We start from the raw sequence: 22,270 nt of genomic DNA, 5'->3' as shown, positions 1-22,270 counted from the left end.
TCCCCAAACGCTGACTACCTGTCACTCACTTTGCAGAGAGATCATCTCTGCGACCACCATCGCCACGCGTTCGGCTTTGACGCATGTCCAGTGGCAAAAAGCCGCTCCGCTACGTCCAGCATCAACACTGCGTCTGTCTGAATCAGGCCCTGCATTCCACAGCGAAGTTCTATGGTGAAGACAGGAGAATTGTTACATATTACGAATGCTCATGAAAACAAACGATGCGTCTGGGAGCAGGATCCATGATAAATGAGATGTGTAAGATTTATCTGAATGACACGTATAAACGGAGAGCCGCGAGGCAGGCTGGGATCTTACTCGGGCCCAGGAATTTTTGCGCGCACATTACACGGGGTGTCAGGGGAAAGCTTATGCTAGATGGAGCATTTTCCATTTAACAAGCGCCACTCATTTTAATAATAACAGATTTCTGCTCCTCGGTTTCTGGGAGGCATTTATGAGCTGAATTATTGCGTAAATTAAATAAAAAATAAAAAAATGAACCCTAGAAGAGAATAGACATTCGTATTATACAGCAAATGCCTCAGCAGCGCCCATGAGGATGAAGGGGATGATGATGATGAAAGAGTTAAAATGAAGCCAGTGCAATCTTTCACAAGCTTGTGCTTTGCTGAATATATAAACATTTATTTCATTAGTTTCAATTTACTTGTCAGATCTTTAACTGCGATATAACTGCAATATAATCGCTGATGCTCAAACGTCGCTACCTCCCGTATTAGGAGAGGCCATAAAGCAATTCAGAACTAACGGGCACTGAGGGAATTACCCTGTATATAAACGCTGGCTCTAGATATTTATGTATGTATAGCATGAGAGTAAGGGATGCATTGTAGAGTCAACTGAGGAGTCATTACGAGTATATGAAATCTCAAATCTGTTATTTCTCTGTATGTACTGAGCTTTGGGAAGAGGCTGCGGAATTTAGAACCTTGAACAATACTTAAATGTTTCTGCAGCATTTACATATTTCTTTACAATATACTGTATATATATATATAATATATATGAATATGTGTGACAGTCGAGTACCACTGTCAGCACTAGTACAGAATCCCGGTGGTCTGGATGCCAGTGGTTAGAATACCGACAGCGGCATCCTGACAGAATCGCGACACAATTAGGTAAGTGTCCTAACCCTAACCCTCTCCCTAGCCCTCCCTAACCCTAACCCCGCCCCTCCCGCACCCTTATCCTAACCGCCACGCAACCTAACCCTCCCTCACCCACAGCCTAATCCTATCCCTTCCCCTAGTGCCTAATAATTACCGCCGGGATGTCAGCGGTCGGGATTCTGGAGCCAGTATTCCGACCATTATGCTGGGACAATGTTGTTGAGATTGTATAGATCAGTGGTTCTCAAACTCGATCTTCAGGACCCCACACAGGTCACATTTTACAGGTCTCCTGGGCAGGAGCACCGGTGTATTCATTACTCACTGACACATTTTTTTAAAAATCCACAGGTGGAGCTAATTATTTCACTTTTGATTCTGTGAGGAGACCTGAAAAACATGCACTGTTTGGGGTCCTGAGGACCAAATTTGAGAACCTGTGGTATAGATGAAACAAGTTTATTAAGGACAAGATTGTGGTGGACATGGGGATTATGGCCGATTGAGTTTAATGAGCCTGAGTGAACTTAAACACTTAATAGACAGCAGAGACTAATAAAAAAACGGAGAATCTAGAGGAGAGGTCTTCATCTATAACAGCTGCTGTTCCCAAAGAGCTATATACTCTCACCAGTACTTGGATGCCGCCAGGACTTATAGTAGGAGCTTATGTGGAAAACCAAGTGGTTATGGAGGGTGAGGCTAGAGTAGTAAACAGGCAGCAGGACACTTGAGGTAGGTGGCTAATGGTAGGAACAAGGAGGAATTGAGACAAGGAGCAGCATGCAGACTGTATCTACCAGTTGCTGCATACTGTATTGATAGTTGCAGTGGTAATGGAAGAAATCCTAGCGGGTATCTGAGGAGCAGGGTACAGCCAATAGACCAGCATGGCAGGAAACTCAATAGAGAAACAAGGGTCCAGCAGTATACAGAGATTGGCACAGACCAGACTGGAAACAGAATACAGTGGTCAAGAACAGAAGCATGGCAGGTCAGGTCAGCTGCTTTCAGGGCAAGGACACTAACTGGCAGGGAGGCTAAGTTCTCCCTGCCTTCTACCTTTACAGGGGCCAATCAGGTTGTACGCTGGGACAAGCCCCCTAGTTATGGAGAATGTGCAGCAGCTGCTGGCGTCCCGACTGCCATGGCAACCACCGGGAACAGAACCCCCACGACTGATAAGAAGCAGCATCACGTGGTGTTCCGGTTGCCTAGCAACGTCCGGGACCGGGCAGGAGAATATGAGCTGCTGCAGCCAGTGCGGCGGCTCGTAACAGAATGTACCCAAATGTTGATTAACTAGGCACTGACTCTAGCCCTGGATCCAAAGCCCGTCACACTGGGTGTTAAACCTCCTCACAATGGAGCTCATTCAGACCCACTCGCTAAGATGCATACTCTCGCTGCTATCGATGGTTTGCAGTGTGTATGCATTTTGCGCATGCGCATACCTTAGCAAAAGTTCACAATGCGTTCATTCGCTGTGTATAGTCAGTCCAGCAGAGTGAGTGACAGGAGAAGCTTTTTGTAGGTGGTAACAGGGGCTGGCCATTAAAAATGGGGGAGTGGAGGTGCAAACGCAGGCGTGCCTGAGCATCTCAGCGGCGTGTTAGAGGTATGCATAATTATAAGACAGCGTCATAGTACATGTCACCTGGCTGGTTTTTACACTGAAGTACTCGCAGTGCTTGCGGCAGGGTGTGGTCAACCTCAAGCGCTGCGATAGCATCCGATGTACCGGTGGTTGCATACACTTCCTGGACATGACGTGCACAAGTGGGCGTCTTATAACAGGCTGGTGGGTGTCTGCATACACTATGTGATTGCTCTATAAGAAATACTGGGCATGCTAATGCATTGCTGTGCGATAGCATTGCCTACACAATTTGCGAGTGGCTCTGAATCAGGCCCAATGTTCCTTGACCTGGATGCATGGAACTGGATGCTGGATAGCCTATTGGAACCTGGTCTCCACTGGAAGTTGAACATCCTTTGGACACCACTTCTATTGAGACTGTACCCCCACCAGACACTGAAGACACTAAACACCGGATTCCAGATTTATGCTAGACATGGACACTGGATACTCCCTGTGCATGGGCGTAGCTATAGGTGCAATTGATATGGGGCCTAGAGGCTTAGGGGGCCATAGAGCCAGCTCATGTAGTTGCCTACCAAGTTCCCAAAATTGCTTGCTAAGAAATTTGGTTTGGCCTATTGCCCATGCTGTAAAGGGGGATTCGTCAGTGGCGATCTCTTTCTCTCCCGATCACTAAAGCTTCACAACGTCGTTATCGTTCAATCACGTGCAAATCGTGCATGCATCAGGCACATTTATGTCGGAAACAACCAGCGATGCATGCGCCCACTGGTCATTTCCGTCATCTATCATCGCCCGTACAAGCGGGTCAACTTGACGATCACGTCAGGTTCAGCAAGTACGGGGATGATGAATGTACCTACCCTGACCGACTGAACGTTCAGTGTAGGCACATCACAGACGGAGAAACGACAGCACGATTACAATGTCATAATCATGCTCTCGTTCCTCCGTCTAGTAATGGATACGCACCTTAAGTCCAGCACTGCCGGAGAGTAGGCTTCTATCCTCCAAATTTACAGCCATTGTGAAGCTGTGGAGGGGCAATTGAGCTCAGAGATTAGGACTGTCCCATAAAAAGACAAAGGGCCTGATTCAGAGCCGGACGCTCTGACCAGAGCGCTCACTCTGAATCAGGGCCCTCCTCCATTAAAATGGAGCGTCCTCCTGGACGCTCGTATAGCTGTGTATAGCATATACGCTCGTATAGCATATACGAGCGTCCAAAAAGATGGTCGCGATGGTCTTGACCATCGCGACCATCGGACTTGCGAGGGAAACCCTGCGGTCGGGTTTCCCAGCCACAAGCCCTGGAGTGATTTTGGCTCTATCAGAGCCAAAATCACTCCCACTGACATCACTAGTGATGTCAGTGGGGCCGGCTTCAGACGGTAGGCACTCCCATGGGAACGCCTCCGTCTGGCAGGCACGCCCCCGGCACGCCCACCAAAGGGGGCGTGCTGTCAATCAACATCGACAGCACGCCCCCTTTGGTGCGAGACCCGGAGCGATGGGAAGCCCGTCGCTCGCCGGGTCTCGCGCATGCGCACAACGGAGCTCCCTCCGTCGTGCGCATGCGCAGTGGGGAACATCGACCCACTTGCGAGCGTACTGCCGCTCGCGAGTGGGTCTGAATGACCCCCAATGTGCCTAAATTAAGAAGATCTCTACTCGAGGTGGAAAGTCCTTCATTAGGAAGTATCCCCATCAGGTAGGTGCTGGTTGGTCCTTGCCCCCTGTGTGGTATAATGTGAACTGGAGACACTGTATGGCATAATGTGTACTGGCAGCTCTACAATGGGGCATATTGTGAACCGAGGGGAATACAGTGTGGCATAATATGAACTGGTGACACTGTGTGGATTAATGTGAACTAGAGCACTTCTTTGAAGCATAAAACGAACTAGGGAAATATTATGGGGCATAAAATGAACATCCACTGTGAAGAGCGGTGACTCTCTAGAAGCATGGGGAATAGGCCCCTACAAAATGTTGCTATGGAACCCACAAGGTTCTAGGCACACCCCTCCCTACGTACGGGATAATCACTTGACAGCACAGTCTGGATTAAGGCTGATCGCTTGACATTGGCAATGGAACCACTTTGGCCCTGGACATCGTATGCATTTGATAAACCATCCACTAATTGCTTCTCCCCCAGCACTTTCTCCCTCATCGTCCATCTACCAGGACCAGCCACTCAGGGGAATGTAGTCTAAGTTATCTAAGGTCAGCCAGCACTGCCCGAAGAGTCTAGCCCCTTCTCCTCTTGTAGCCAGCCCTGGACAGCCTCCACCCAGTGCAGGTGAGCACCGGACTCTGGGTTATATATGGAAAAGGTTTTACAGCTGAATGTTTGAATTTCAGAATATTTTTCGATATTTATGAAAAGTTCTTCTTCCAAGTGGACAAACAAGAAATGAGGCTTGAAAAATGAAGGAACCACTTCTTCCATTTCCCAACTTACGCTGTAGATGATTATACCATCATTGCTTCCTCCTGTTGGCCACTTTACACAAACCTCTTTGCAACCATCTTGCCCAGACTGGGGTGTGGTATGATATGTCGACAGTCTTCATGTGGACAGCAGTGAAATTTTGATACGTTAGAATGTTGACACATCGTTCCTGGTGGTCCAGCAGTGAGGTGGCTGCAGTTGCTCTAGCACGTCTTCCTGGTCCAGCGGTCATGTGGTGTCATTTCCAAGACAGACCTGATTTAGCAACCGCAGGGGGGTTAGGCACCCTAGGGGAAGTTAGGGTTACACACTAAGGGGGGACGTTTAGGTTTAGGCACTAACGGGGAGGGTTAGGGTGCAAGAAGGGTGGGTTAGTATACTTACCCGACCCCTGTTGGGACACCGAGCTTTGGAATGCCGCTATCGGCATTTTCACAGCAGGCATCCCGACTATACCCAACCCTATAGAAAGTGTTATTCTTTATGTTGTAGAAAGTGTTATCTCAGTGTTTACATTGTTGCAGCAATCTTAAGTTGCGTACACACTGGGCAATTAAAGTGGACGACTGAACGATAACGATATCGTTATCGTTCACTCATCCACTTTATCGGCCATTTTTCAAACCAAAACGATGAACGATAATGACGATGCGCGATCCCGATTATCGTTCATCGATATCGTCAGGTTGCTGCATGTTGGGGAATGGGGGAGAGAGCCGGCGCTGAACAATATCGTTAATGATATCATTCAGCGGGTGTGCTCAATGTCATGAATGACATAGAGCACACCCTGCCGGGGACACACTAGACGATATCGCTCAGGGAGCATATCGTCTAGTGTGTACGCTCCATTATGTATTGTTTATTGCTTGTAGTTGATGTTACCATTTGGAAGATGTACATCACAAATAAAATGTAATATTTTTAATATTGTGCTGACATAATGTATTCACCACGTCATATATGTCACTTGTTCTTGTAGGCTTTTGTTGGACAACGTAACTCCGTTTATGGGCAATGCGGATGGAAGAACGAGAAGACGAAGTAAGCGATCAACAACCAGCTACAACTACACCAAATATCATCCAATGGAAGATGTAAGACAAGGATTTACTAAATATTGGTACTACATTATAAGAGTTCATACAGAGTATAGCATGAAATATGCATCCATCTTATGGGCACAAACAGCAACAAGACTATGGGGCTTATCTAATAGAACGGCAGGTGCAAGCAGGGACAAGATTCAGGAGAGTCTGGAGCTATTTTTGAAGCGACAATGATTAAAAAAGGCAAAACCAACATCACCACCATTAGAGACATAGGGGTCTATTTACTAAGCAGTGTTAGGAGACAGAGTGAAAAGTGAATCAGCCAATCAGCTCCCAACTGTCATCTCACAGGCTGTGTTTGAAAAATTACAGTTGGAAGCTGATTGGCTGGCACCTTATAACTTTTCACTCTGTCTCCTAACACTGCTTAGTACATAGACTCCCTCAGGCCCGTATTCAATTAGGGAGCATCAGAGCTTTTCCTGGGATAAAGTATCGGGCGCGCCCGATTTATCCCCGTATTCAATTAGGAAGCAGCGAAAACGGGAGCCTGCGGAAAGGTATCGCTAAAAATTACGGAATTTTCGGGTTTTGTTCCTAGGACCCCCCTAAAGATATCCAGGCATGGGGGTTCATTCTGGGTACCCCCGTTTAGCCCTGCAGAATGTGTTCTGTATTTTTAAATAGCCGCAGCAGGTGTTTTTTCCCGACATTAGAACAAGTGATGCAGAAGAGCGCTTAGGTTTTTGTTTTTCATTTTTTTAAGTGGTCCAATCAAATTTGGGATACATGAAAATGGGTACTAGCATATTTTTAAGTCCCTAATGTCATTTTTTAAAAATTCTGCAAAAATGCACCTGCCGCTAATAGCCTATTCTAGAATACACCTGCCGCTAATAGCCTATTCCTGAAAACACCTGCCGCTAATAGCCTATTCCTGAAAACACCTGCCGCTAATAGCCTATTCTAGAATACACCTGCCGCTAATAGCCTATTCTAGAATACACCTGCCGCTAATAGCCTATTCTAGAAATCATCTGCCGCTAATAGCCTATTGTAGAAAACACCTACCGTTAATAGCCTATTCTAGAAAACACCTACTGCTAATAGCCTATTTTAGAATACACCTGCCGCTAATAGCCTATTCTAGAAATCATCTGCCGCTAATAGCCTATTCTAGAAAACACCTGCCGCTAATAGCCTATTCTAGAAAACACCTACCGCTAATAACCTATTCTAGAAAACACCTGCCGCTAATAGCCTATTCTAGAAAACACCTACCGTTAATAGCCTATTCTAGAAAACACCTGCCGCTAATAGCCTATTCTAGAATACACGTGCCGCTAATAGCCTATTCTAGAAAACACCTACCGCTAATAGCCTATTGTAGAATACACCTGCCGCTAATAGCCTATTCTAGAATACACCTGCCGCTAATAGCCTATTCTAGAAATCACCTGCCGCTAATAGCTTATTCTAGAAAACACCTACCGCTAATAGCCTATTCTAGAAAACACCTACCGCTAATAGCCTATTCTAGAATACACCTGCCGCTAATAGCCTATTCTAGAATACACGTGCCGCTAATAGCCTATTCTAGAAAACACCTACCGCTAATAGCCTATTCTAGAAAACACCTGCCGCTAATAGCCTATTGTAGAATACACCTGCCGCTAATAGCCTATTCTAGAATACACCTGCCGCTAATAGCCTATTCTAGAAATCATCTGCTGCTAATAGCTTATTCTAGAAAACACCTACCGCTAATAGCCTATTCTAGAAAACACCTACCGCTAATAGCCTATTCTAGAATACACCTGCCGCTAATAGCCTATTCTAGAATACACGTGCCGCTAATAGCCTATTCTAGAAAACACCTACCGCTAATAGCCTATTCTAGAAAACACCTACCGCTAATAGCCTATTGTAGAATACACCTGCCGCTAATAGCCTATTCTAGAATACACCTGCCGCTAATAGCCTATTCTAGAATACACGTGCCGCTAATAGCCTATTCTAGAAAACACCTGCCGCTAATAGCCTATTCTAGAAAACACCTGCCGCTAATAGCCTATTCCTGAAAACACCTGCCGCTAATAGCCTATTCTAGAATACACCTGCCGCTAATAGCCTATTCTACAATACACCTGCCGCTAATAGCCTATTCTAGAAATCATCTGCCGCTAATAGCCTATTGTAGAAAACACCTACCATTAATAGCCTATTCTAGAAAACACCTACTGCTAATAGCCTATTGTAGAAAACACCCACCGTTAATAGCCTATTCTAGAAAACACCTACTGCTAATAGCCTATTTTAGAATACACCTGCCGCTAATAGCCTATTCTAGAAATCATCTGCCGCTAATAGCCTATTCTAGAAAACACCTACCGCTAATAACCTATTCTAGAAAACACCTGCCGCTAATAGCCTATTCTAGAAATCATCTGCCGCTAATAGCCTATTCTAGAATACACCTGCCGCTAATAGCCTATTCTAGAAAACACCTACCGTTAATAGCCTATTCTAGAAAACACCTGCCGCTAATAGCCTATTCTAGAATACACGTGCCGCTAATAGCCTATTCTAGAAAACACCTACCGCTAATAGCCTATTGTAGAATACACCTGCCGCTAATAGCCTATTCTAGAATACACCTGCCGCTAATAGCCTATTCTAGAAATCACCTGCCGCTAATAGCTTATTCTAGAAAACACCTACCGCTAATAGCCTATTCTAGAAAACACCTACCGCTAATAGCCTATTCTAGAATACACCTGCCGCTAATAGCCTATTCTAGAATACACGTGCCGCTAATAGCCTATTCTAGAAAACACCTACCGCTAATAGCCTATTCTAGAAAACACCTGCCGCTAATAGCCTATTGTAGAATACACCTGCCGCTAATAGCCTATTCTAGAATACACCTGCCGCTAATAGCCTATTCTAGAAATCATCTGCTGCTAATAGCTTATTCTAGAAAACACCTACCGCTAATAGCCTATTCTAGAAAACACCTACCGCTAATAGCCTATTCTAGAATACACCTGCCGCTAATAGCCTATTCTAGAATACACGTGCCGCTAATAGCCTATTCTAGAAAACACCTACCGCTAATAGCCTATTCTAGAAAACACCTACCGCTAATAGCCTATTGTAGAATACACCTGCCGCTAATAGCCTATTCTAGAATACACCTGCCGCTAATAGCCTATTCTAGAATACACGTGCCGCTAATAGCTTATTCTAGAAAACACCTACCGCTAATAGCCTATTCTAGAAAACACCTACCGCTAATAGCCTATTCTAGAATACACCTGCCGCTAATAGCCTATTCTAGAATACACGTGCCGCTAATAGCCTATTCTAGAAAACACCTACCGCTAATAGCCTATTCTAGAAAACACCTACCGCTAATAGCCTATTGTAGAATACACCTGCCGCTAATAGCCTATTCTAGAATACACCTGCCGCTAATAGCCTATTCTAGAATACACGTGCCGCTAATAGCCTATTCTAGAATACACGTGCCGCTAATAGCCTATTCTAGAAAACACCTGCCGCTAATAGCCTATTCTAGAAAACACCTACCGCTAATAGCCCATTGTAGAATACACCTGCCGCTAATAGCCTATTCTAGAATACACATGCCGCTAATAGCCTATTCTAGAATACACGTGCCGCTAATAGCCTATTCTAGAAATCACCTGCCGCTAATAGCTTATTCTAGAAAACACCTACCGCTAATAGCCTATTCTAGAAAACACCTACCGCTAATAGCCTATTCTAGAATACACCTGCCGCATACTTACAGAATACCCCTGAACTGAGGGTCTCATTCAGATCCGCTCGCGAGCGCAGGACGCTCGCAAGCGGGTCGATGGTATCCAAATGCGCATGCGCACGACGGAGGGAGCTCCGTCGTGCGCATGCGCGAGACCCGAATAACGATGGCCAAGCCGTCGTTATGGGTCTCGCACTAAAGGGGGCGTGCTGTCGATGGTGAGTGACAGCACGCCCCCTTCAGTGGGCATGCCGGGGGCGTGGCTTCCAGACGGAGGCGTTCCCATGGGAACGCCTACCGTCTGGGTCCGGCCCCACTGACATTACTAGTGATGTCAGTGGGAGTGAATTTGGCTCTGATAGAGCCAAAATCACTCCAGGGCTTGCGGTCACCGAGACCCTACCGCAGGGTCTCGTCGCAAGCCCGATGGTTGCGATGGTCTTGACCACTGCGACCATCATCATGGACGCTCGCATAAACTGTGGGTGGTAACCCACAGCTATGCGAGCGTCCAAGAGGCCGCTCCAAGTTGAGGGAGGAGGGCCCTGATTCAGAGCGAGCGCTCTGGTCAGAGGGTCCGGCTCTGAATCAGGCCCAGATTTCCCTATTTTTAAAAACTGTTTCCCCCTTTTTTTTCACCCCAAATTTTGAACTCATTTTTTTGGGGTGTCCCTATTTTTTTAAAAACTTTTTTTTACACAGTTTACTTTTAAATGGCATTCCCAGGGGTGCAGGCTATTTGTTTTAAGCCTGCGCCCCAAAACCCCAATTCTGCACTTTTTTTTGCCATGTAAAACATGGTGAAAAATTATCCCCATTGTTTTTCAAAGACTTTTCGAACCTGTGAAAAGTCTTTGAAATTGAATACGGGGATAATTGAAATAGGCGAAAATGATGTCATCGGCGATAAATTACGCGACTTTTCGCAGCCTAATTGAATACCCCTCTAAGGGGCAGATCCAATCTGCTGCGTTACAGTGCCGGTCCAATTCAATTGCCTGGGGATTCCTCCAGCGGGAGTCCCCGAGACCACCCGCGTGCGAATCCCCGCAGTCGGACTTTACCTGTCGCACCAGCGGGCCGCAGTGCCCCACAGTGGGGGGGATGTTGGGGGGGAGCACAAACCACTGCTCTGCTGCGTACGGCATCTGTTCACTAGTGTAGAGAGAGCCTGGGGTCTGCCCAGAATCTCGGGGTGCTGGGCATGCCCCCACAGTGACAAAAATGGGGGTGCCGCGAGGCTCCGTCCCGTTTTCCCACCAGACTCCGCCCCATTTTCATTAGTGTCCGCCCCTTTTGTGAAGTCCCACCCACATCATAAAAGTTGGGAGGTATGACAGATGTGAACTTGGGTTTCTGTGTGTCATTGTGTGATCGGGGGGCACATTTGGGGTGCTGGGAGTATTTACACATTATACTTTTTAACTTTTATTGGTAGGAGCCCCCACAAGTTCGTTACTCTGGGGCCCCCAGAAACCATAACCCAGCCCTGGAGCACAGGCTAACAATTCTGTGTAATTGGATGATATAATCCACCATAACTTTTTATTCTTGCAGTCTGTCTGCACCAATTTGCAATATGGGGAACCTAACCCCATGTACTAAACGGTTTATATCCTAGAGATAGCGAGCAGGGCCCTCTTACCTCCGTCTGTCTATAATACCCGGTCTCTTTTAATCACTTTGTTCCCAGTTGTAAAGTTATATTAGAGCTATATAAATAAATGTTATTAATGAATAAAATATATCCCGTCCCCAGAAAGGGCCTAAAGTACTTTCCCTTTATCCATTTCTTTTACCCCCCCAAACCATAGTTGCCGACTTTCTGCCTGCTCCTTCCGGGAGGGAGCAGCCAGATCGGCAGGGCAGCAGGGGGGCGTGGCCAAAAAAGGGGGCGTGTCCGGACGGGTGCCTGACGTTTGTAGGCGTCACAGGGGCAGGATCACGCGATCGCGTCATTTTGGCCCCGCCACCGCTACACAATGCCGATAATACTGGCATTGTGAGGCAGGGGGCGGGGCCAAAATTACGCGAATCGCGTCACTGGCTGCCCTCGCAGCGGGGGTTAGGAGTAAATTGCAGGGGATGTCAGGGGGATCGGCGGCCGCCGGGAGGCTTGCCTGCCTTTCTGGGAGGGCGGGAGCTGCACCCGATTATCAGGAGGCTCCCGCCCAAATCGGGAGGGTAGGCAACTGTGCCCCAAACACCACGTGTCAGTTCACCCCATAACTACCTATTACATATATTTGGTAGTTTTAAGCCTCCTGCCCCAAAAAATATAATAGCAATACAAAATAAAATAATGGTAACTATAACTACCCAGTCACAAGAGAGTCGGGTGCCCTCCCTTCTATAGCATGGCATCACCAGGCACTGACTCCCTAAACTCATTAGTCTCGCCACACTCTTATCCGTCTATGGCAGGGGTTCCCAACCACGGTCCTCAAGGCACACCAACAGTCCAGGTTTTAAGGATAGCCATACCTGAGCACAAGTGTCTTAATCAGTACTGCAGTTATTTTGATTTGAACATCTGTGTTCAAGCATGGATATCACTAAAACCTGGACTGTTAGTGTGCCTTGAGGACCGAGGTTGGGAAACACTGGTCTATGGGGTCTACAGTATGTACTAAGCCTTGGAGAGATAAAGTGGATGGAGATAAATTACTAACCAATCAGCTCCTGACACTGTACATGCTGTGACAGGACAGGAGCTGATTGGTTGGTACTTTATCTCCATTCACTTTATGGGCGGGGTGTACTAAGCATCGCATTTGTGACGCTGCTCATTCTGCCACTTATCGGGTACATACTGGCGGGGTTAAGGTTAGGCCCTAGGGGGAAGTTTAGGGTTAGGCACTGAGAGGGGAGTGTTAGGATTATGGTGCGGGGAGGGGGGGGGTTAGGTTTAGGCACATGGGGGGGAGGTTAGGGTTAGGATAGGGGTTAGGAAAACATTTACCGTTAGTTCCTATGAGTGTCGGGAATCTGGCTGCCGGTATTCTCACCAGTTGCATCCCGACAGACGGGATTTCATACCCAACCCGTTTTAATGGTACAAACAGTAACTTGCTTAAAAGTACTAGCAATAACGAATGTATCACTTTTCGTTGCAGATTTACCATTGGATTAATGTGATGTCAGAAAGCCACAGTGACCTGGTAACGCAGCACTATCTGGGCTCCACGTACGAGCTTAGACCAATGCACTATCTGAAGGTGGGTCAGAAACTATTTAAAAATTCCACGTACAAAGCTAAAAAGGGCGGCTAAGGAAAATAGTTTTGTTATGGGGCATTACCCAATTTCTTTGATGGTACTAGTAAGCCAACCTGCATGTCATAGTGACCCTCTACCGGCACCGTCAGACTGCCGGTGAGGTAGAGAAAGTCCTCACAGAGGTTTGGGGTTAGTAAATAGCTGCACTAACAAAGTCTGTTTTACTGCGATAGGGATTTTGATCATCACCTGTTATTAACAAATAGACCAGTTGATGTGGTGACTTCTCCTTATAATCCATGATTTCTACTCTACTGGCCCACACTGTATTGTGAGCAGATTATCACACAGCAGTAAGGGGTCTATTTACTAAGCAGTGTTAGGAGAAGTGAAAAGTGATAAGGTACCAGCCAATCAGCTCCCAACTGTCATTTTTCAAACACAGCCTGTGAGATGGCAGTTAGGAGCTGATTGGCTGGCACCTTATCACTTTTCACTTCTTCTAACACTGCTTAGTAAATAGACCCCTAAGTCTTAGAGGAGAGTTCTATGTGACTCAGAGATGGACAATTATCGGTGGCTGAGACCATTAATTACCTCAGTAAGACCCTGTCCCTAAGTTTACTCCTGTCTGTCACAGAGGGATAATAGAAAGCCATGACTAGTGCATATATTCACTTGTGTTACTCTGACAGATCAGCAAACCGTCAAATGATCCTAAGAAAATGATCTGGATAGATTGCGGAATTCATGCGCGGGAATGGATAGCGCCAGCTTTCTGCCAGTGGTTTGTGAAAGAGGTAAACTTTACAGTATATTAACGGTTATCATTTCTGAACAATAACCCTCACAGCCTCAATATGTGGCACTTTCTTTTTCTGGAGAATAAAAATCATTGGTGGCTGGAAGCCCTCTGGCAAGTCCACGTCCCATACACAAATACCCCCTATACCCTCAGATGGATGCCCTGCTTTCCCTTACATGTGATGGGCTCTCAGCTCCCCTGGCATCCTATACTGTTCCCGTCACCTCCCTTCTCTTCTTACCAGTTAGGCACCACGGTTGAAGGAAAAAGGTTTCGGGGTTCTTTTTTCATGTAAAATAAACCCAAGCAATAAACACGGGGTTCCTTAACAATTAACACTGAAACCTGTAAACGTCATCTTACATACTGCAGCGAATTGTCCACAGTCAAACAAACATTTTTACTCCTCTATTAGTTTGTACAGAACCATCGGAAAGATTCTCGGATGCAGAAGATTCTTAAGAACTTAGATCTGTACGTCCTGCCCGTACTAAACATTGATGGCTACATCTATACCTGGACCACAGTAAGTGCTATTTAAGACTGTTGTTGTCAGTGGAACTTCTTGTGCTACTTTATTTGAGGAAGGAAAAAAACTATGTTACTTGGTGTTTCCTGCTTGATCTATATTTGTATAGAGGTGTTGGCCACTTAATGGTCCTCTTGACAAGTTAAATTACTTTGTACACATTACAGGCCTAATTTGCTGGTTTCTGTTACTACTTTGGTTGTATCACGATATGCTCTTAATTGTAGATCCGACATATAGGCAAATGCCTTGGTTGAAGTTAAAGTGATACCAGCTAAACTTTTGCCTAGGACGCCCAATTGGTCAGGAATGGCTGTTTTTTTTTTTTTTTAAAGCATGGCCCACTCCCTTAATGTTGGGTCCAATTCAGAGATGGATGCATTTTTTTAGTTTTCTTTTTTTTTTTAAATGTATGGCCTGTGATGTTTTAATTTTGAATGTTAGTGCTGCTGTTTGTTTGTTTATTGGTTCTAGAAACAATGGGCCTGATTCAGACCCACTCGCGAGCGGCTGTCTGCTCGCAAGTGGGTCGATGGTGTGCACTGCGCATGCGCACGACGGAGGGAGCTCCGTCGTGCGCATGCGCGAGACGCGACGAGCGAAGGACTTTCCTTCGCTCGTTGTGTCTGATCAAAGGGGGCGTGCTGTCGATGTTGATTGACAGCACGCCCCCTTTGGTGGGCGTGCCGGGGGCGTGCCTCCCAGACGGGGGCGTTCCCAAGGGAACGCCTACCGTCAGAAGCCGGCCCCACTGACATCACTAGTAATGTCAGTGGGAGTGATTTTGGCTCTGATAGAGCCAAAATCACTCCGGGCCTTGCGGTTGAGAAACTCAACCGCAGGCTTCGGCTCGCAGTGGCGATGGTCACGATGGTCAAGACCATCGCGACCATCATCCTGCACGCTCGTATAGGCTGTGGGTGGTGACCCACAGCTATACGAGCGTCCAGGAGGACGCTCCATAATTATGGAGGTGGGCCCTGATTAAGAGCGAGCGCTCTGGTCAGAGCGTCCGGCTCTGAATCAGGGCCAATGTTTTTATGTAAGAATTTGTTTTAGAATATATCTTTATATACATTCTACTTGTTACATTATTTAAAGCTTTGCGAGGAAAGAAATGAACACTCCAAACTTAGTTGCTGCAATAATTACCCATGGACATTTTTGTCACTGTTTCTGGGCGTGAAGGAACGAACACCCCCGTAAATAATACATTTACTTACTAAAATGTTTTTCGTTTGGGCTTTTTGCCCTATTCAATTCCAAAGGACGCGAAAACGGCACCCGGCAAAACTTGAACAGGCGGAAAGTCCTGTTAAAAATGGGGAAATCAGCCTGACACCCCCCAAAAGATGCACTGACATGGGGGTTCACTATGGGTAACCCCGAATAGCTCTGCTGAAGGTATTTGGGGGTTTTAAATGGTCTCAATCGGTGCTATTTAGCATTTTTACATTAGTGGTGAAGAATAGCATTTAGAAGGTTTTTTTTGTTGAAAATAACTATTCCCAGCAAATTTGGGGTACCTGAAAATGGGGGGCAACTTATTTAAAAGTTGCTAGAGTGAAGTTTAAAAAAAACGTGAAAAATCCACCTGCCGCAAGCACCTGCAATCTTAAAAACACCCGGGGCATATTGGGGATCCCCCTGGAGTCTATTTCGCTAGTTTTTAAGTTTGTCCCCCAACTCTTTTTTTTTTTTTGCCCCTAAAGTGAAAGTACTTTTTTGGGGTCTTCTTAAGTATTTTTTTTATTTTTTTAACACAATTTACCTTTGGGGGGCTGTCCAAAGGGTGCTGGGTGGTTTTAACATGTTTGCACCCCAAAACTCCAATTCTGCACTTTTTTCCGCCTGCTATTCATAGGCAAAACTTTTTTGCTGGGTCCATTGCATTGACTTTCCGCCTAGGCGAAAAGGATTTTGAATTGAATACGGAGATAAGTTGAAACCGGCGAAAATTATGTCATCGGCGAAAAAGTATCGCCGAAACGGACTTTTCGCTTCCAATTGAATACGGGCCCTGGCGGGAAATAGGAGAAGACTGATCAGATTATGCAGCTTCTAAAGTGCCTGTATGTATATAATCAAGGGCAATCTGGGGGCTCAGATTTCCAAAATGGCAGCTCCTACACCTGCTGTTACTCCTGCGCACCAGTGGAGACTCTCAGATCGGCAGTGTGAGATACAACATGGCAGCACTTTGCTGATCCTGGCTAAGGTTGCACAAGTGATTTGTACTGATCTGTGGAGGCGCCCCCTGCTTGTGAGTCCCCTCGCTGCAGATTACTTAGGGCCTGATTCTAAAATGTACGCTATTTCTGCCGCAGCTGACATTTTTTTCAGCAAAGGATTTACAAAAAAACGGAACTTGCAATGAAACGCCGACCTGAGCCATCGCAGCTCTCCTCAACTGCGCAACAATACGCAGCATTGGACGCAGATCATGCAGACCGACTCCTTGAGTAAGTCTATGGTCACTCAAAATGGCCACCGTAACCGAGACGCTGGAGCCATGTTTACTGTGTATAGGTTCAAAGACGCAGGACGTGACACGCCTCCAAAATGGTCAATATTCCTGCGATTTTAGCAGACGCTCCCCGTTTCCACCCCCAAAAGTCTCCAGAGTTTGCGGGCATTGTATTGCAGGGGGCACCCTGGAAGAGTAGGCAGCCCTCCTGCATCTTGCCCACTTCCTAGTGAAGTGGGCACTATGGGGAGGATAATCGTGGGTATACAGTGAAGGAGCGGAGCCAATATGACGTGTTTAAGAAAATTGTCATATTGGCCCCGCCCCTCTAGATTAACCCACGATTCGCCCCATTCCCGTGTGAGGGGCGGGCCTTAGTGATGCATAGCGCCGCGCTCAGCCCCCACCTCAAGTCAGCTGCGTCTCCCCTCTGGGCTGCTCCCGGAGGGCAGACTCAAAATGTAGGCAAGTATGCCCCGATGGCACATGCTGGCTGCAGTTCTTGCCCATTTTTCGGGATTGCCTTTGTGCAGATGCTGTAAGTGACCCTTAGTGACTCTCCAGTGCCTGAGTGAACCAAAACTTTCCTTTATTTCCTGCAAAGAATTACTTGTTGAAACCCTATTTATATCTTAAATATATCATGAGAGCACGCGTCTATAATGGCAGACTTTATTACTTGCATCACAGTTACACATAATAATGTTTTTATTGCACCGATATTACCGCGTGTAAATGCGCTTTCCCCTATAAACTATTGCTGGATGGTTCTAAACATGTCCTAATGAAAGCAATGGCCAGTGTTTCATCGTCTCTGCCTCATCAGAGGACATGGAAAAATAGAATTATTTTTCCTAACGTAAAAGCCTCTGCAGCCTCCCCTAGTGGCCACATAGAGAAGTCACAGATTACAACTCTGGCACAGGGACAGTAGAGCGCAATTCCGGACGTCAGATTTGCCCAGGGATCCTGTGTCATTGCTCTGGTCTCCTGGACCCTCTTTGAGAGCAGTGTGGAGACCTTGGAGGTAGTGGACTTGGCAGTGCCAGCCGTCCCTCACTTCTGGGAGCCGTAGCAGGTGAAGCTTCTGCAGTTCCACCACTGCGCAGATGTCGAATGCACGCACTCCAGGAACAAATGGAATCGCCACCCTCGAGTTTTGAAGATAGTGACCCATCATTAGGGACCTTTGTCCCAAGAGTGAATTTTGGATTGGTGCCTTCAGTAAGTACATGAGAAATGTTAGTGGGGCAGATGTATGAAGCTCTCGAAAGTGATAAAGTGGAGAGTGATAAACGACCAACCAATCAACTCCCAACTGTTATGTTACAGGCTGTATTTGAAAAATGACAGATGGGAGCTGATTGGTTGGTCGTTTATCACTCTGCACTTTATCACTTCCCAGAGCTTCATACATCTGCCCCAATATATGCTATTTGTTACGTCAGATTAGCTCTAATCTTAGGAATTGGAAAATCACACATCAAACAAACTGAGTGCAAGAATACAGGTCACTAAAACATGCTCCCAAACGCTCTCTATAATCACTTTATTTGGTAATAACATTGACTCTAAATCATCTCCTAGGATCGGCTATGGAGAAAATCTCGCTCTAAGCACCAAAATGACACTTGTTATGGGGTGGACCTTAATCGGAACTTTGACGCTAAATGGTGCAGTAAGTATTTCTGTTTGCAAGTATTTATTAGGGATTGGGTAATATTACTACATTGTTAAACTTTCTACACTATGTAGACAAAAGTGATTGGATAGATAGCACAAGCGAAATGGTGCGCTCCTGCAGCAGACACGTGTTCGTGAAGATATAAAATGAGACATATAGAGATTATTCTCGATAACTCTGTGCTCCCTACGTTGTGGCAGGTTCTACGGGAGTAACAAAAGTTTTATCAGGATGACAATGCCACCTGTCATGTTTCCAGGGTGACGCTGGACTGGTATACAGAAAATTCAGTAACCCGAAAGGACTGGCCAGCTCAGAGTCCAGATCTTACCCCCATAGAGAACCTCTGGGATGAATTGGAGGGGAAGCAATCGGGAAGCCTATATACCGGCAGCCGGCTTCCCGACTGTCTTATCCCGGCAAGGGTGAAATGCCGGGCGTCTAGATGTAGACGCCCACATTTCCCCGACGCCGGGAGACCGGCGCCCGGTATCACGATTGTAGTGATGCCGGGCGCCGCGAGCGGACAGCCGCGGGGGGGAGGGTTAGGTTTAGGGCTCCCGGGGGGGACTTAGGGTTAGGCACCCCCCCGGGGGACTTATGTTTAGGCAGCGGGGAAGGGGGTGGTTAGGGTTAGGCACTTAGAGGAGGGATTAGGGTTAGGCACTTGGGGGGGAAGTTAGGGTTAGGCACCCCTAAGGAGGGTTAGGGGGGTTAGGTTAGGTTAGTGGATACTTACCTATCCACGATCGGGATTTCCAGCGCTGTCGGGCTTCCGCTGCGTCGCACTCTGCTCCTGTCGGGCTGCCGCTGACGGGAATCAGCCGGCGGTATTTCATACCCATTCCGAATTGGAGTGACGGGTGTTTTCTAGGTCGACTCGACCTTCCTCAGTGTCACAGTTGGTCACTGTACATAAGGCGTAATGGCAGAACATACCGCCTGCTGCTGTCGGGGAACGTGTGGAACGTTTGCCAGGAAGGGTGTTGTAAGCACATGAGATACTGTATGTGTTAAAAATGTATTTGCAGCATCTCAGTCCCTGCAGCGATTAATTAACTTTTTAGCCCTTTGTGTTCCCCTATCCGTCTGCTAGTGTATGTGTGTTCATTGTCAGGACTTATACTTTTGCAGTAGCACGTATATTATATACTGTAATAATGTAAGTAAATGTTATTTTTAATACTTTGTAAGCCTTGATATTTAGCAGTGTCCATATGTCTGTTTTATTAATTACCAGTAGAGCAATGTAACACCTCATAGAACAAAATACCTTACATTTAGCCTTGTGCATATCTCTTTTGTATTCATAACCAGCAGAACAATGTAACACCTCACAGAACAAAATAACTTGTGGGTTAATTCCCACCTCCACAGGGGACATTCAGGAATTACACCTCCTTCCATTTGCCTCTCTTTGTCCCTCACTGGAGTCTGGCAGACTATACGGAGCCAACCCGGCATGTGTTCGTCAGGGAAGTAATATCTGGGGGAGGTAGGAGAAAGTTACAGCATAGGGGACTCGCACCAATCAGGAAACGGTGCAACTCCCCTGGGTGGTCACAATATCGTGGGAAATTTGAATGTTTCAAAAGAAGTCACCGAAGGCAGCTCCTCATGTTAGTCACTGACCTTGGCTAAGAGGTAATCTCTGCCCCGGTGCTTAGTGGAATGCATCGCCAGTCCTGTGTGGATGTACTGTATACATTTGGAAATTCTGTGTGGACGAAGACTATCACTGCTGTGTGATCTGTGATAATTTCTACTGTGTGTTATCCTGGAAACGCTGGGGTGGACCCATACTCTATTACTGCTGTGTGATTGGTGACAGTTTCCCCTGTATGAAACTGTGGGTCTTTAGCTATTTGTGGACTTGTCCTGGAACTTTGGGCCTGATTCAGGCCCGCTTGCAAGCGCATAGCGCTCGCAAGCGGGTCGATGGTGGGATACTGCGTACGCCTTTTGTAGTGAGTCCCGGTGCGGTGCACTCCGGGACTCACTACAAAAGGCGGTGAGGGGGGGTGGCTACACAAACGGAGGCGTTCCCGAAGGAAGCACTGTTAGAGCAGGAAGCTCTCTGGGGCTTGCGACGGATGCTTACCACAAGGGTCTCGTCACAAGCCGCGATGGTCGCGACCATCGTGACCATCACCTGGCCGCTCGCAAAAGCGGTGGGTGGTCACCCACAGCTTAGCGAGCGACCAGGAGGCCGCAACCAAAAATATAAAAAAAACACCCTGATTCAGAGCGAGCGCTCTTCAAGAGCGTCCGGCTCTGAATCAGGCCCTTTATACGCTGCTGAGACCGGCCCTATCTGGACTGCTACCTGCAAATTGTCTGTTCCCAGTATTTACCCCTTTGCCATTGCATATTACCTATTCCTGTGTGCCGTGAGAAGTAAAACAAAACACTGTGGTTTCATCTGCCCGGTGTCTAGTTGATTGATAGAACCCCGTATCCTCACAGGTGTCTGCAGTAATCACTACAAAGTTCTGACGTCAATAATATCTGTGATCTATTTGCTGTCAGTGTTTAATCACTTTTGTCTACATAGTGTACTACAGTACATTATATACTTAGACACATATAACACAACATAAAGCCCAGCATTACTTTTTTTTTTACAGTGCCTCAATACAGAAGAAAATCTAATGTTACCCATAGAGCTAGATCATGCGTCCAGCAGTGGCCCAGTGGAGAAGTTGTCTATAACAACCAATCAGCTACGAGGTAGCATTTATCAAGTACATTGTATACAATGATCGGTAGAAGCTGATTGGTTACTATGGGAAACTTCCCCACTGGTCCACTTCTCTACGCTTTACACCGCTGATCCATCAACCCCTTTAGTCTTGTGTGAATACACATTAAACCCCCATTGCCATCGCTCATCCTCATTGCTAAAGAGTAGACCTGGCAGAGCCTCACTAATGGCCAGCCGGTATACCATGCACAGTCCCATAGGATTATACCATTACTGAGTTCTGACCAGTAGCTCCTACCCCCCCCCATTGCTTTCCACAACCAGTAATCGCAATGAACAGACCAAGCTGCAGCCAATGTGATCAACTGCTGATGTATGAGTAAAAGGTGCTTATTATGAGGACATGAGTGGCAGCGAGAATAGACTCCATATGCCAGGGAATGGGCAAAGAGTGTGCAGAGGGCTTCTTCAATACAGATGTGTCCTCATACACTTGTCGTTTTTGCACCATATGGCACGAGGCACCTGGCGCTTCTTAAACTCTCCACCACGGGTAGCGAGTCCCGTAGTTTAAATACTTTTTCCTGAATTTTGCATCTTAATCGCATTGTGGCCACCTACAAATTCTCTTATAGTATCCTGAGGGGCAAATTTACTAAAAGTCGATGTTGTGTTTCTGGGGCTAAATCACATTTACTAATAATTAAAAAAAACATACACTGACTGTTATACACCTTCTACACTGGCCTAATAACCCGGGGTATTGCCATGTCAACCTGGGTCGTGGCTCAGTGTAAACAGGTCCTCGAAAAATAACCTTGGCTGAG

The 22,270-nt window shown here is 46.5% G+C and overlaps 1 protein-coding gene across 1 annotated transcript in view; it reads left to right on the top strand.

Annotated features, from left to right (window-relative positions):
- Positions 1-22,270, top strand: part of CPO (carboxypeptidase O) — a 51,565-nt gene that overhangs the window by 15,479 nt on the left and 13,816 nt on the right. The window contains exons 4-8 of the mRNA XM_088457201.1: positions 6,183-6,297; positions 13,153-13,254; positions 13,950-14,054; positions 14,475-14,585; positions 18,643-18,733. Coding sequence (XP_088313327.1) covers positions 6,183-6,297; positions 13,153-13,254; positions 13,950-14,054; positions 14,475-14,585; positions 18,643-18,733 — 524 coding nt within the window. The remainder of the gene's footprint in view (positions 1-6,182; positions 6,298-13,152; positions 13,255-13,949; positions 14,055-14,474; positions 14,586-18,642; positions 18,734-22,270) is intronic.

Source organism: Taudactylus pleione, unplaced genomic scaffold (assembly GCF_031769625.1).
Source record: "Taudactylus pleione unplaced genomic scaffold, aTauple2 ptg000746l, whole genome shotgun sequence".
NCBI lineage: Eukaryota > Metazoa > Chordata > Amphibia > Anura > Myobatrachidae > Taudactylus > Taudactylus pleione.
Note: the sequence above shows the minus strand (reverse complement) of the source record. Positions and strands in the feature narration are given on the sequence as shown.